Source organism: Lissotriton helveticus, chromosome 11 (assembly GCF_964261635.1).
Source record: "Lissotriton helveticus chromosome 11, aLisHel1.1, whole genome shotgun sequence".
Lineage (NCBI taxonomy): Eukaryota > Metazoa > Chordata > Amphibia > Caudata > Salamandridae > Lissotriton > Lissotriton helveticus.
The window spans coordinates 892,253,246-892,268,293 of record NC_136072.1 but is presented as its reverse complement, the minus strand read 5'-3'; the positions used below and the strand labels follow the sequence as shown (position 1 = coordinate 892,268,293).

Genomic DNA, 15,048 nt, shown 5'->3' with positions numbered 1-15,048 from the left:
ACTCTCACACCAACATTCCATGCATCACATTCACACTGGCTGAGCAGCTAGGGACTATGTAACCAGATAAATACAACACAGGATACTACACTCTTCGAACATGACACCTTGTGCTTGCTATAATAGCAAGGTCTGCTATTCTTGTCTCTCGAGGCCAGCTGTACTAATAAGTTCAGCCACGGGAGGGGTGAAGGCTAAGTGCCCCTCCAAGTAACTTTCTATTTGAGTTGGTGATATGATTCTGCATCTAGCATGTCGACTAGCATTAGGGTCTCCTCTCCAACCCTTCTGTCTTATTGCTCAGGTTTTATAACCATATTTAACTGTTACAGAAACTCTTAGAATATACATTTAGCAGTGAGTGGCATGATGTCGTTTCACTTATTTTCATTCTGGTGTTCTTTTGAACAATAACAAAAAACAAGACACATAGTTTCAACCTTCTAGAAACTCATCAGACGTCAATAACAAATAATGCAAGACAGAACAGTCAGCAGTTAGAATAAATACTGTGAATAAATCCAAGCGATACTTGAATATCACATTGAAGAACATAATAGCATAAGCTAAATGTGCTTTCTGTTAATCACAGATATTCTCTTTGATCGATTGTCAGATATAACTCACGCAGGGGAGTAACCAAGGGAGAAAAGACCTAATATTCATAACATCTCTTTCAATTTCTTGAAAGATGGCATTCTTCATGCGTGCTCACCATTGTGTTAGGCCCCAGTGTTTTCCCTAACATCGTAGCTTGCAAGTAAGTACTTGCAGTTTGGGGCTTCCCAATAGTCGCTAATGTCTCTTAATAAAGTGGTAATCTCCACCTTTTGTGCTATGTCTTTAAGAACTATTTCCTCGCAAGACTTCTTGTCTATTAATGTCTCTGATGGGCGTGCATGACAGAGGACACTGAAACTGAACACTTCTGCATGCTTTGTAGCTGTTACTGTATCCACACACGTTCTTTTGCCCTTCTTGCTTTTCCATTCCCCATATTGTGTCCTCTTTTCATGGACAAACTACACTGGGCCTTCTTTGGTGATTGTGAGTAGGGATTCCTGATCATTGCTTTATTTGGCACCAAGATCCTTGGGATAATTTTTCAGTTTACTCATCAGTATGGTATTCAAAATCAACTTTGGCCGCTCTGGCTTCTAGGCCTACCTTGCCGTGGGGTGGAATGACCGATTTGGGTGTCAGATGCCAGAGCTGAGTTCTGCTTAAGAGACATCGCCACTCTGTCAGTGCTTTCATCTTCCTGTCTCCTCTTCTAGTGTTCCTCTTCAAAATGCCCTGCATGTGACAGCCTGACTTGTTGATTCGAGAGTCCGATAGTAATTCCATTGTCTCCATCAGCCACTTGTTCACAATCCACCCCATCATGGAAATTACTAAAATGCTACCTTGGTCTAAAACTAAGGCACATCTTGGTGCCTGCTTAAATAGCTGTTACTCATGGTTGGATAGAAACTGCTAATTGATCTTTCAGCTTGCATTAAATACATGTTATATTTTATGATCACGCCTCCCTTGTACACTTTCTGACCATTCCCCTGTTATACTAAAGCTACACATCCCCGGGGTGGGAAGTGTTGAGTGGCAATGGAGATTCCCAGTGTAGGTGCTGCAAGACAATCTGTTCAGTACGGAAATCTGTACCGCTATTTTAGAATATTTTGAGATCAATAAAGGAATTGTAGAATCTTGGGCCACCTTGTGTGAAGCCTTTAAGGCATTTATGCCATGGGTTTGCATCTCCAAACATGCTGCGATCCTGCGCGGCTTACAAAATACCCTGTTCCAACTTGATGTGAAATTAGCTGCACTAGACCGGTACCAGGCACTATACCAGACCCCATCTTATATCCATCAACGCGCATCCCGGCTGTCTGACTTCAAAGAACCAGCTGAGAGGGAAGCCCACTACTTAGGGAAATACGCAACAGCCCATTGATACAGCAGTCTACCAACCTGCGAAAATCTATCATTATATATTCATCTGTGCCCATAAACATACTGACTCATATAGGCCAGTCAATTCAGTTCATTTACCCTATTATTTATTAAATAATAACAGACTCTGGAAAGTTTAAATTGTGTATCTAATTAATCATATGAGCAAAACAAATTACAGTGTTAACTCCATCTTTCTGAGGAAGTAAAATCGATTTACCTAATTTAAATAAGATTTCACAATAGCAAGTACCTTAGGAAAAGAGGGGATAGAGAGAGGAAAGCACATTGACACAATACACAGAGATATATTTACCTAGGATGGTGTGAAAATGAGACCCCTTTGACCTAGAATTAATGGGCCCCTTTGAAGGTTCAGTTGACAAGGACTTCAGGACAGGATAGATGACCTCTTCCGACTTTGACGCATGCGTCTCACCCCTCTCTGATACTAACTTCCTCCTCGATTCTTCCGCGATCTTGTTCTAATTCGATTACCTCCTCGATTCTTCTGCGATCTTCTTCTAATTCTATTTTGCTTTGAAATTCTAAGTCTGATTCTTCGGGTATTCGATCAGCATTCGGACAGCATCTCGGTCTCTCAGCGTTCTGGCTCCAACTACAGTAACTAATCTTACTAACTGCCCCAATTATACTTTCTTAATGGCATGTACCACCCCTAAATGTTTCAACTTTGTGAAACTCCTATTTCTGATTGGATGAGCTGAGGAGATGATCACACCATGCTAAGTTTTAATAATTTTATTTAGTTCATGGTTTCAAGTTCCCGACCATTGATTTGTTCTCCCAAGCTTTATTACCCACTCATATTTGCAAACTTTATCAACAACATTGTATACATTTTACAGTTGTCTATTGAATCTTCTGGATGTTCAGCTGGTTTCCAGGACATGTACGGAGAACGTCCTTGGACGAGTTTCAAGACTTGACCTTACTGTTTTTGAGTTGTCATCTTTGCGCATGCTTGAGGAACCACGTGGGTGTTAGACGTTAGCATCGCCCAAATACAAACTAATAGAGATGTCAAAAGAAATAGTATTCATTTAAAATTAAAATGATTTCACTGTAAACCACCTATCTCTACTCTAACCCCATTTACTTATAAAGACTTTTCATGCATTAGCAGTTAGTATACAACTCAATTTAGTTTCAGCAAAGCAGATGCTTAGCACATGGGTTTCCAAGCGGCCATTTTAGCTGCTATTGCGCAGAAGCAGAAATTTCCCTCCACGCGTAAAGATGTCATTCTGCGTAGATGCAGTTGACGCATATGCAATACATTTTCCTGCGTTAGCAGCCATCTTTAATCACACTCAGGTTAATTGTTAGTAAAACACATAGGCAAGCTCCCTCTATCTAGAAATATATGAAATGTGGTGCATATTAATATCAAAATACACTGTTAATACCTCATTACGGGTTTATATGAGAGGATTGCGTCCGAGCAAGTCTCTTTTATAGTAGTCCTTGCTCCATCACCGGAGATATGGGGCTGGGGAGAGACCGGGACGTCAGAAACATGTTGACCACATTGCAGGTTATATATCCAAAACCCTGGTTCACCCTGCTTTTAGCCCCTATCCCGTAGGACGTAAGAATAAAGTTGTCCTTACGGAGATAGTTTTAAAACACACTATTTGTGTTGCACTCTGCTCCTCACTGTCACCCTTGAGATATTGAAACTATACGTGCTTCAGAACAAACACTCCCACTCCTTCCCTTTGGGGTAAGTTCTAGCCCACACTGGGTACCTTGCGTTCCCTGTTTTTTGGAGGAACCCAATGATGAAGCAAGTCACCCTCTGGTGAGTGAGGGTTTCCGCACAAAACACATTCTGTGCCCCTCCCCTATCATAGCCTTCTTCCCTGTTGCACTTTGCTACCCTATATCCTGTGTGAGTAACCTAATACTGCACTGTGGCATGAGCTACTGTTCTATAACAGAGGCTTAATCTTAAACATTATGGGGTGTGCTGATAGAATTGACTATGACCGAAGACTACTGACTTCACCTATGACCGAAGACTACTGACTTTACCTTGAGGTCTGGGGGGTGAAGAAGCCTAAACATTTCCCTATCAGTCCACAATTTGGATAACTTGTGTATTAGGAACTTTGGTACTGCATAATGCAGCACAGGGAACCAGGTACAGACAGGTAATAATCTGATTTAACTGCCACAAAACCATTGAGTATTATGCAGAAACTGGGCAAGCGTGCATCCCATCCAGATTCTCTGGTACTTGGCTTCAAAAAGCCTACACAGACCTATTTCCTGCCCCGCTGTTCAGGGGTGATGAGCGTCTCTGCCGATCAGTAGTTATGCACCTGCCTCAGTCTCTGTAAAGAGGAGATATTGGATGACCGTGCCTCTAGTACTCAAAAGGGCAGTGGAATATTGGCGTTCTGAGCTAGAAGAGCAATCCAACACCTGTTGTTTCTAGCATTCGTAGTTGCAGAGAGGGTTTGGGGTAAGGGGATAGAAATGGTGAGAGTGAGAGCCTTACTTCCCATGGAACCCCAGGTTTGGAGGACTTTGATCTGTTTTGGCTACCCCTTCATATTGTTTGTTTACAGTTAGTAGAACCAGAGATGCAGTATAGAGTCACAAAGGAGGTGCATGAAACCTGTAATGGTCTGAGTGGACTTGTATACAAGTGATGTACAGGTTTGAGTGGACATCTTTACAAGTGATGCAATGGTTGAGCGAATATATTGCAGGGGGTCAGCATATACAAGAAACTCCTGACGACCACACAAATTGTACTGGTTTAATGCCCATCTGCTATATTTAAGTAGTTCGGTGCATAGGGATGTGGTCACTCGTCATTTTTGCTCTCCATTAGAAGGTGTGAGTTCATAGCGGTTTTGAGGAGGTAATTTTTCAGAGCTCGTCTGGGAGAATATTGTAGTGTAATGGGGTTTGGGGGCTGTCTAGGAGACTGGATGTTTATAATCTGGATTATGTAAATCGAACAAGGGAATACTATTTCACCAAGAATCAAGGGTAACTAAATATATCAGAACAAAGATTCATAAGTTAATTCCATTGAAGGGACGTCAAAAATTCGAACAGTAAATGCCACAATACAAATTCTTGTAAATTTAAAACACAGAAACAAATATACTAAAACATAAAGATAGTTTAATCCACTTGCTAATGTGAAAAAAAAGAAGGAAGGATAAAGCGCACGTTCATCATTCACGTTCTATTGGCGCGGAATTAACAGAAGGTTCCTGTTACCGGAGTTGTAGTCATTTTATCGACCTCAAAAGAATGAAAGGCTAAATGGACCCATCAGGATTCTAAACTGTGACCCTGAGTGGATGCGTTAGTCAGTCCTCTGAGCCACCAGACCCAGCCTGAATAGGGGAAGCCGGAAAGTGGGGTATTTAAGTTTTTAGTGCGTTCAGCTAGAGTCAGTGCCAGCCGTCACGTGGCTTTTAATCACTCTGATATCTGGAATTCCAGGTACCATGTGAAAGAATAGGAAAAGAGAATTTGGCTTTCATTGGCACTGAGGCGGTAATAGAAACTAAACAAGATCATTATGTCACCTCACCTAATGCATTCATATACGGGATTCAGAGGAAAGATCCCGGAACTGAGCCTTTTGGAGATGCTGAAATAAAGAGGTGGATGCAGAGCCAGAGAAGTACCACCAGAGAAAGAATGGTTGTTTACTTCCACTGAACATACTGGGACTTTTTGGTTCCCATAATCAGTTTCTTGCTAGAGGTACCTTTATGAAAGAGAAATTTTTATGTCTTCGAAAATAGGTTTGCACTATATTTTCCACCACTTTTTCGATCAGTAAGACAATCCATTTTCATCCGGTAGACTTGTGTTACATAAGATGTCTTGCCTCCCACAAAAGCATTGATGACTTTTTTTCTTCTATGAATTGATGCATGCTGCCTGTAGCTTGATTTGTTATAGGATAGTCCTCCATTTTCAGGAATCAGTGATGAGACTATGAGGAGCAAAGCAACTTTTATCGCTTTCCAGAGACCTGTTTTGATCAATACCATCTCACTTTGTCACATCGGGTTACATGTCTTCCTGGTATACTGGATGCCATTCGGCCATGCTTCATTTGACCATCGTTCCACAAATGTAACACATTGTAATTGCTTATGTGATTATTTTAGGAGCAGAAGTCAGACTCTCAGCTCAGAAACCAGCCTGGAGGAGAGTGGGGTCTTTGAAGGCTTGGCATCCTGTCCTTCGTCACACCAGCAATTATTCTCTGGACTACAGTCGGGTGCCATCACAGTACAGTCGGCTCTCGTTTTGGGGTCCTCAACTGGTGCTGGTGAGGTTTTCATTCAGATGCCACCCCCAAGAGATGAAGGAGCCCTTCGTTTAGATGGGGGCCCTTACCACCACCACCATCATCACCACCGGCCACAGATGCAGCAGCCGCCAGCTCTGCCACAGCAGCCGCAGCACTACCACCATGGTCACCCTCGCTCATCTCTCTTGCATGTGGCTACAGACCGCCATGGACCCACAGAGGAGGGTAGCGACGAGCCTGGCACCCCAGCACCTGCCCTCTCAGAACTGAGAGCAGTTATCTCCTGGCTGCAGAAAGGGCTCCCGTTTATCCTTATCCTACTGGCTAAGCTCTGCTTCCAGCATAAACTCGGTGAGTACATTGAAGACATATTGCAGCTGGTCATGGGTCCTTCTTTGAGCAGATGAGAAGTTACGGTGCCCTTGCAGAGTTTGGTATCCTATGCCACGCAGATTGATCGATGTAATGGATTATATCTTCATCACATTGTATAATAGTTGATAAAATGGGGTTCCCTGATTGTGAATGTCTCTCAGTAAGAAGAAGTTGGGTCTTGGTCCCTTTTTATTACATGTTGACATAATATGATTCAAATGTTGATGCATAAAGATTGCCTGCTTAGAGAATAACTAACATTCATCATTGTAATGCCTTGCTCCCCTTCTCTCTGTCTTGCTTATCCTTTCTCTTGCTGTCTCTATTCTATCCCTGTTTCTATCAGATTTTGTTTTATTCTTGTCAAGTGTGCTCTTAGGTTTACTGTTGGACTAAGAATGGGCCTACGATTCTTCACCCAGTCCACCAATTAAGTTGAGAGTCTTGATCTCCAAGAGAATGTCACGCTGGGACAGGCAGGCTGGACTACTGGAAGATTGATCTACAGGTCAGTCCCTCTAAAAGGCCTGTAGACTTAGGGTACAGTCGTACAGACATGGTATGTGACGCTCCCCACACTTCTACAAGCATTTCAGAGGGACTGGCCTGTCACTGAATATTTCAATTTTACTGTAGTCCAAACCTGTGCATGATTATTGATTTAGCCTGACCACATACCAAACATCTCTGTAGCCACGGGTTTAGCTTTTTTGTGAAGTACAAGCTAGTCTGGTTGCTAGCTGAGTGTGCAGCAATCTATTTTTCCTACAGGATATAATTGCGGAAAAGATATTTTTGCCCTAGAATGTTTAATTTGTAATTGCAGACCCTAAGTTATGTTTGTTACTTTGGAAATTAACGTCCTTTGTGCCTTTAAAAAATATATATTTTATACTACAGGAAAACCCCACCTAAAATCTGATAAGGTCTCTAGCTGAAGTTTTTTTCATGTGAAAAATCCCCCAGGGTAATAAATGGTAGACGCTTCATATATAGACTGGCAAAAAAGGTTACACCACTCCAATCCTTGCTTCAGACAATGTTCGAGAATTGTTCAGTGATTCATGGGATAGCTAGTAAAATTGAATATTTTCTGCAGCACAGGTGAAAGATAAGGCCTTAATTTCCGAAGAGGCATAAACCCCGCCATCCCCTCCGCAACAAATGCCAGCCGTAATTTTGCATGTTTACATAGAAGGCATGGCTGTCGCAGAAAAATGGTGGAATAGTGACAGCCATCAGCCTGTTGCATGACCACACCTTGCAGATGTCCTTTAGTCCAAGGGAAGTACAAGTATTCTAACTTCCCATTCAGAGCAGGGAAAACGGGTTGTGTCCCATGAAACTCGTATGAATATACCCAGGAGGAGTTAGTGGTAGGAGCGTAATATTACCTGTCTGAGACGGCGAGCACATGCAAGAAATTTGAACAAGCTTTTCCCATAGTTTTATTAGAAACTATTTTAGTGCAGGCTATATGCAAAAAATTACAAGTGATTTTAAAAGCAGTGTGGAAATTATAAATGAATAAAGAATATAAGTGCAGAGGGCTTTTTATATTTTCTGAATTCCCTTGTTACTAAATCTTGGCTAATCTTTAACATTAAAAGGCCTATCATCATGAGGGGTGCATTACATTTGCCCAATACCTGAAAGGCATAAGGCAGACAGCCAAGCGCCTGCAATGTGTTAAATACAATTAAAGGGCGTTTATAAAAAATTGTTTATAACAATCTCAGTCTGCAACCTTGATGAAACAAGGACAAGTTACCTAGAAATTGAAAATACTTCTCTTCCTGTGAGAGCTCAAACTTCTGACTTTCTACTGATTCTACACAACACAAAAGAGAGAATTGAGGGTATTTACAGTCAAGTAGGTCATATTAGGTTTTTATTGACTTCTCCTGGTTTTGGGTCTTCATAAGATTTTTGAGAGATCGTCTCACCCTCAACTTATCGAGGCATGCTACATCATTTGATGACCTCTCACACCGGGGTAGGGGCAATGCCACCCCGGCGGACTGATAAGTTCTCTAAGAACCCAGCTGTGCTTTAATTTTTCTGCTCTATTTTATTATACTTGAACATTGGTCCTGAGAAAGAGTCACTCTCTTGATGTTATTTTCGAAGGATCAGCATCTTTTTTTAAACTTTTCTGACAATACTATTGCAATTCTGTAGGCTAATGGTTGAACCATTCAGTTAACTCTGTGCCAACTCTCTCCTGTGGTTCCTTATGATGGAGGAGAGTATAAACAACTGCAGTAAACAGTACAAACGGACTAACCATCTGGAAATGGTTGGAAGGAGAGGAAGGGCATGGTTTATTTTTGTGGTTTTCGAAAAAATAGACATGGAGTAAACTTGTGTTTAATGGTGCTCAAGGCTAGAACGTGAAGGATTGTTCCCCATTGATAGGTTACATAACATTACGTTTGCTTATATTAATTAGAAGGTTTTGATGAGGTTTTTAGATTGTGATTACATTTTGGTCCATTATGATTGTATTATTGTTTTTTAACTGGATTGTACAGCACTCAAAGACCTGTACTACCAAAAATTGTAATCCAAATAAATATCACTTATTTAGTATCAACGAGAAAATATTACCTCTCTAGGTACTTGCTTTCGCTATTAACTCAGGCAGAAGTCGCAGCAGAACTTGCTGTGATGGTATGCGTGGTTCAGTCTATTCTTCCCCTGAGTTGACAGCCAGTTGGTAAAAAGGCTCCCTCCGTTCATAACGTTTCTAAGAGCCATTATTAAGCTGTGAGTCGAAAGACGTAACTACTTATATGAGATTGATTTAAAAACACCAAGACACATTTTTGGCATATCTTTTCCTGAAAGGTTAAATTATGGCCAAAGTGGCATGCAAGGTGTGTGATTTGTATTTCAAAGGACCACAACGACTCTTGGTGTCAAGCTTGCACATGTGTTAAAGTTAATACTCTAAAAAGATGAAGAGAGAATTTCTGGTTGCATATGTCAAGGAGCTCAGCCTATCATCGAATGCTGGGCTTTTTTCCAAAACTGCACGTTATGACTGATAGTTGTTTGAAATGGGGGTCTGTAGTTGGCAGAGGTAGGTACCTTTGTCCAAGTAAGGACCCTTCTTCGTAGTCAGGGTAAGGGGGATAAACTTCTAAAAAAAAAACCCTGCTCACCCCCTTGGTAGCTTAGCACGAGCAGACAGGCTTATCGCAGAGGCAGATTGTAAAACATTTGTGCATGCATTCAGTAACACAGTGAAAACACTACAAATGGACACCACACTAGTTTAGAAAAATAAGCAAGACTTTATCTAAACCAACAAGACCAGAAACAACAAAAGTCCAACATACAGTACTGTAAAAATAGTTACTGTCCAAAATAACCTTTAAATTGCAGGAATAAAGTGAAAACACAGTTCCTCCGACTCGGTAGCTCTTTTTGGGGCTACTGCGATACTAAACACAATAGTATAACAATTCCAGCCAACCGGGTTGGTACGGGTTAGCTAAAGCGTCGACCGACTCTGAGACAGTACCTTTCGTGTTGCGGCCGACACAATGGTACGAGCCAGTCAGGGGCAACTGTTGCGGTTGCGATGTGAGATGGAAGCTTTGCAGCATGCGCTGTCCTCACGGCTCATTGCAGGCCTCAGCTCTTTGACGGAGCCGGTGAGACCAAGGCTTGCGTTGCAGAGTGAGAAGGTGCTCAATGCCGTGCTGGCAGGGCATGATGTGGTGACTGAGCCGGTTGATGTGTGAGTCGAGCAGCAACTGAGTCAGTTACGTCTGTGCAACGTGTAGCGGTGCGGAGTGTGGTTCCCACAGGACGTGGTGCAAGCAGCAGCTCGTTGACGGAGTCGGTGAGACCAGGGTTGCATTGCGAAGCGAGTCAGTGCTCTCTACGGTGCCTTCAGGACAAGGAATCCTGCTACGGACTCTTCTGCGGTGACTGAAACCAGCAGTTCCAGAGAAGGTGCCCAGAAGGACGGTGAGGTATTTGCTGTTACTGAGACCTCTTGAACAGGGAGCAAGCTCCTCTTCAAGCCCTTGGAGATACCTTCCCAAGAAGGATACACACACATTTCCTCTCCATGGCTGAAACAGACACTGCGGGCCAACCGCAGACAGCACACAGCAAAGGGCAGTAGTCCTCCTCCAGTTTCTTTAGCTCTTCTCCTTGCCAGAGGTTCCTCTTGAAGTCCAAAAGTATTCAAAAAGTCTGGGGTCTGGGCCCCTCTTTTTATACAGTAAAATCCTTTGTTCTCTGTGGCAGAGAAGCTCTTTGCCCAGCCAAGACCAATTCTGTTCTCTCTGGTGCAGCTTCTTGGCAGGAGGTGGAGACAGCATTATGGAAGGCAGACGAGGCCCATTCAGGAGAAAGGAAACATCCTCCCTCTACTCCAAATGCAGCCCAGGTCTATCCAGCACAGCCATGACTCATCCAGACTCTCTGGAGCCACTGCACATCCCCAGCCCCTGTCACTCGAAAGCCAGGCAATCAGTACACATCCTGGCAGAGGCACACTGGATGGCTAAGCAAGAAAACACCTACTTTCTAAAAGTGGCATTTTCAAACGCAGAATGTAAAAATCACCCTCACTAAAAGATGCATTTTAACATTTTGAGTGAGGGCATACTAAACTTTAATTTCCTACCTTGTTCCCAGGGGTAGTTATGTTTATAAGATGTTATAAGCAAACTCCCTATTCTATCCTATGGGAACAGGTAGCCTTGCAATAGTGAAAAATGAAATTGGCAGTATTTCACTATCAGGACATGCCACACACACACACACCAGGGCCTGTCCTACCTTTCACATACACTGCACCCAACCCACAGGGGTACCTTGGGCCTACCATAGGGGTGACTAACATGTAAGAAAAGGGAGGGTTAGGGCCCGGCAAGTGGGTGCAATTGGCAGGTCGACATGGCAGTACCAGACTGCACATAGGCTCTGCATTGGCAGGCCTGAGTTACATTTACAAACTGCTTATGTGGGTGGCACAATCAGTGCTGCAGCCCACTAGCAGCATTTGATTTACAGGCCCCGGGCACACACAGTGCATTGTACTAGGGACTGACTAGTAAATCAAATATGCCAATCATGGAATCACCAATCCATAACAATAATATACAAAGGAAGCGCTTGGACTTTGGCACTGAACAGCAGTGGCAAAGTGCTCAAAGCATCTGGACCAGCATAACGAAGTCCAACACACAGCAAAAACACAGGAGGCAAAGACAAAAATACAGGGGAAACCCACGCCAATGATGCTAGTACTAACAGCAGCGCAATCGGCTGTTGGGTAAATAGTATATTTGAAAAGTACATCTATGTGATCTGCCCATCATCAAAAAGAATGTTGTTGTTCTGCATTGCTAGTCTCAAGTTTTGTGATGGCTTCCATTGTGTTCCTGGCACTCTCTGCATGGCAGTGGTTTACGCCTTATTAGGATTCCACAGGGAGACCGGGAAGCTCAAGTGATAGTGTCTGAAAAACTACCATCTTCCAATGCTGATAGTATTCAAAGATCATGCTCAAGGGAAGACCTTTTACATAAAATTTGCAAATCACCATCCTGACAGACCCATCACTCACTGGGGCATTCAGACATGTGGATGTTCTTGGAGTGCAAGGCCAGCGGACGAAAGTGGAGTAGCTGCTGTACATCAGCCTGCTGCAACTGATTACAATCTCACTAAAGCCATTTTTGGCTTTTAAAATCGTGTCTCCCACCTGAATCATGTCTTTTGGCATGTATGAGTCACTAGTGAATTCAAAACCTTTATGGATTCAGGCGTCTTTGTCCATGATGCTGAAGGGGTGCAGGAAATAGATACACTAATTCTCAAGTTTAGAAGCTTGAGCATTGGCAGGACATGTAATGCTTCGGCAAGAGTGCCTATCATGAGAAGATGGCGGACGTTGAATACTGAAGTCACAGTTTATTAAAGTGACATAATGGAGCTCTAGACTTAATTTTGCCAGAAGACATGCATCCACTGGCAGTGAGAAACCCTGTGCACAGCATTGTATTTAATTTGCCAGGAAGGAAATTATTCAGGAGTTGCCAGCCTCTCTTTGTATTTAATTACAAGTTTCAGGTCCGATGTCCCGGTGAGTTAGGCACTCTTTCCATACAGAATCAGACACGAAAGGGGCAAGAAAAGGTTTGTGAAAGTATTTTCCCTGTCACATTTGGTGATTTTCTTTTAATTTTAAAGAGAACATGTATGTACTTGGCCAACATAGCTTTTTAATAGGCTGCTAAATTGTTTTCTTAAATAAGAAGATTGGAATTTTCTAACTAAAAGCAAAGAAAATTGTTTCTTTTTAAAAGTGCTCTGGGACAATGTAGTCCTAATGATTTCCTTGGAGATTCCCCTGAAGGAGAGCTAGGACTATGAGTAACTATGCCTTCTGAGCATATACTTGTCTTTCATGAGCATTGCACGTTTGGTAGATGGGAAGTGTTAGGGGTGGGACTACAGTCTCTTTTGCTCAGGTGAGGAAGTTTCTAGGGAGGGCCTGTCTTTTGTGTGTCTGGTTACTGTTACAGGGAGACTGAATGACAGCCATACACTAGATCTCACACTTTATTGTGCTTGTGTTGTGGGCGCTCCAGATTAGAGAAAGACTCAGTGCTACCTGACCTGAGAAGCATTTTACTAAAACATACTCTGTTCTCCTTCATCCCGCCCTGATCATTAGAAGGAAAAGGGGAAGTGTATCTCTAGCGCAAACATTTAAATACAACATTCCTAATTTTCCTTTTTCCTTCCATCGGATTTTATGATACGTTGCCCCTTATTCTTGCTAACCACTGGTAAAGTGTTTTTGCTCTTCCTTTTAAACATTATAAGATTGTACTATACCAAATTGGCATATTTATTTTGCTTGTAAGTCCCTGGTATATGGTAAAACATGTACCAAGGGCCTGTAAATTAAATTCTACTAGGGGACTGAAGCACTCTTTGAGCCACCCACTAAAGTACCACTACAAAGCATGCCTTCAGGTCTGCTATTGCAGCCTGTGTTTGCAGTTTTAAGTTGCCATTTAGACCTGGAAAAAGAAACATTTTCCAGGCGTAAATCTTCTTTTATAATAATTCGAAGTCACCTCAAAGGTAGGCACTAAATGCTCATACGGCAGAGTGCAGTGCACTTACAAAGTAGGACATGTATATTTACTGTCTTGCATATCTCTAAAGTCATTTTTCACTGTGGATAGTAAGGTCCATAGACTAACAGTGGTTTACTCTATTACATTTAATAGAAGATATATTCAGTTTTGGAGCAGCTAGAAAAATATTTGAAAGTCTCCTATTAATCGTAATTTAAACTCCAACTTCATGGTAGTCACAATTTTTGCTGTTTTGGAAATTACCCTTTTAGACACCTGTAATGTTCCTGCCTTAACCTAATACTGCCTTACTGCTCGTGTCCAGGTGTTTCTTTGCCCCTGCTGGCTCTCTGGAGTCAGATGTTTATTTCTTCTAAACAATGGATATAAGGCCTTTGTGTGGGGGAGGCGCGGGTCTTCCTGACAGGATAGCTTGCCCTAATTACACTTCAAAGGCACTGATGCTGGAACACACAGGAGGGTTGTATGTCGTTACAACGCATTCCGTTGCAACGCATGCCATTACCACGCCTGCGTTACAACGGAATGCTATTTCCACGCATAACCTTTACCACGAATATTCCTTCCACGCATACCTTTACAACGATTTTCATTGTAAATTTATGCATTGTAAGGGCATACTCTTGGTAAAGGTTATTCCCCTCACCTGGACCCTTACGTGACCCCCAGCCCCCAATCCTTCTTATAATTACCCCTGCCCTGAACCCTCAATCCTTATATATAATTTTTTTTTAAACTAAAGCCTCTTCACGTCCTCTCCTCTCCTTCACCTTTCTTGGTGACGTTGTACGTCGTAAAGAGGAAGCAGAAGTTTCTTTCCGTTTCCTCTCAAACTGCGCCGATTGCCTCCACTTCGTGACATGACATCATGTCCCGTTTTTTTCCCACGCTTTAGTTTTTATTTTTGGGGGAGACTCCCCAAGCCCCTTTTTTCTAATTTTAGCCTTTACCACACATGCCTTTACTACGTATCTCATAGTAAAGTAATGCATGGTAAAGGCTTTCGTGGTAACCACGCAAGCGTTGTAATGCATGCGTGGTTAAGGTTTGCGTGGAAATGTTTCCCACACAGGAGAACCTAACACCAGATCTTTCTTTCACTAGGCAGGCTAGAGCCAAACCCCAGAGGAGAAGGGGAACTGACGAAAACCAGTTTAGGAGGTAGACAAAGGATTGCTCCCCATCCACATGCTAGTACTTGGCATAAAAGTGTCATCCTCAGAACCTGAAATCAGAACACTTCAGGACCTGGTTAGACTC

General features: G+C 42.5%; 1 protein-coding gene across 2 annotated transcripts in view; it reads left to right on the top strand.

The window, feature by feature from the left end:
• The window catches only part of RNFT2 (ring finger protein, transmembrane 2), a 299,051-nt gene that overhangs the window by 96,114 nt on the left and 187,889 nt on the right, over positions 1-15,048 (top strand). For both annotated transcript variants that reach the window (XM_078667129.1, XM_078667130.1), the window contains exon 4: positions 6,129-6,625. In XM_078667129.1, coding sequence (XP_078523255.1) covers positions 6,129-6,625 — 497 coding nt within the window. The remainder of the gene's footprint in view (positions 1-6,128; positions 6,626-15,048) is intronic.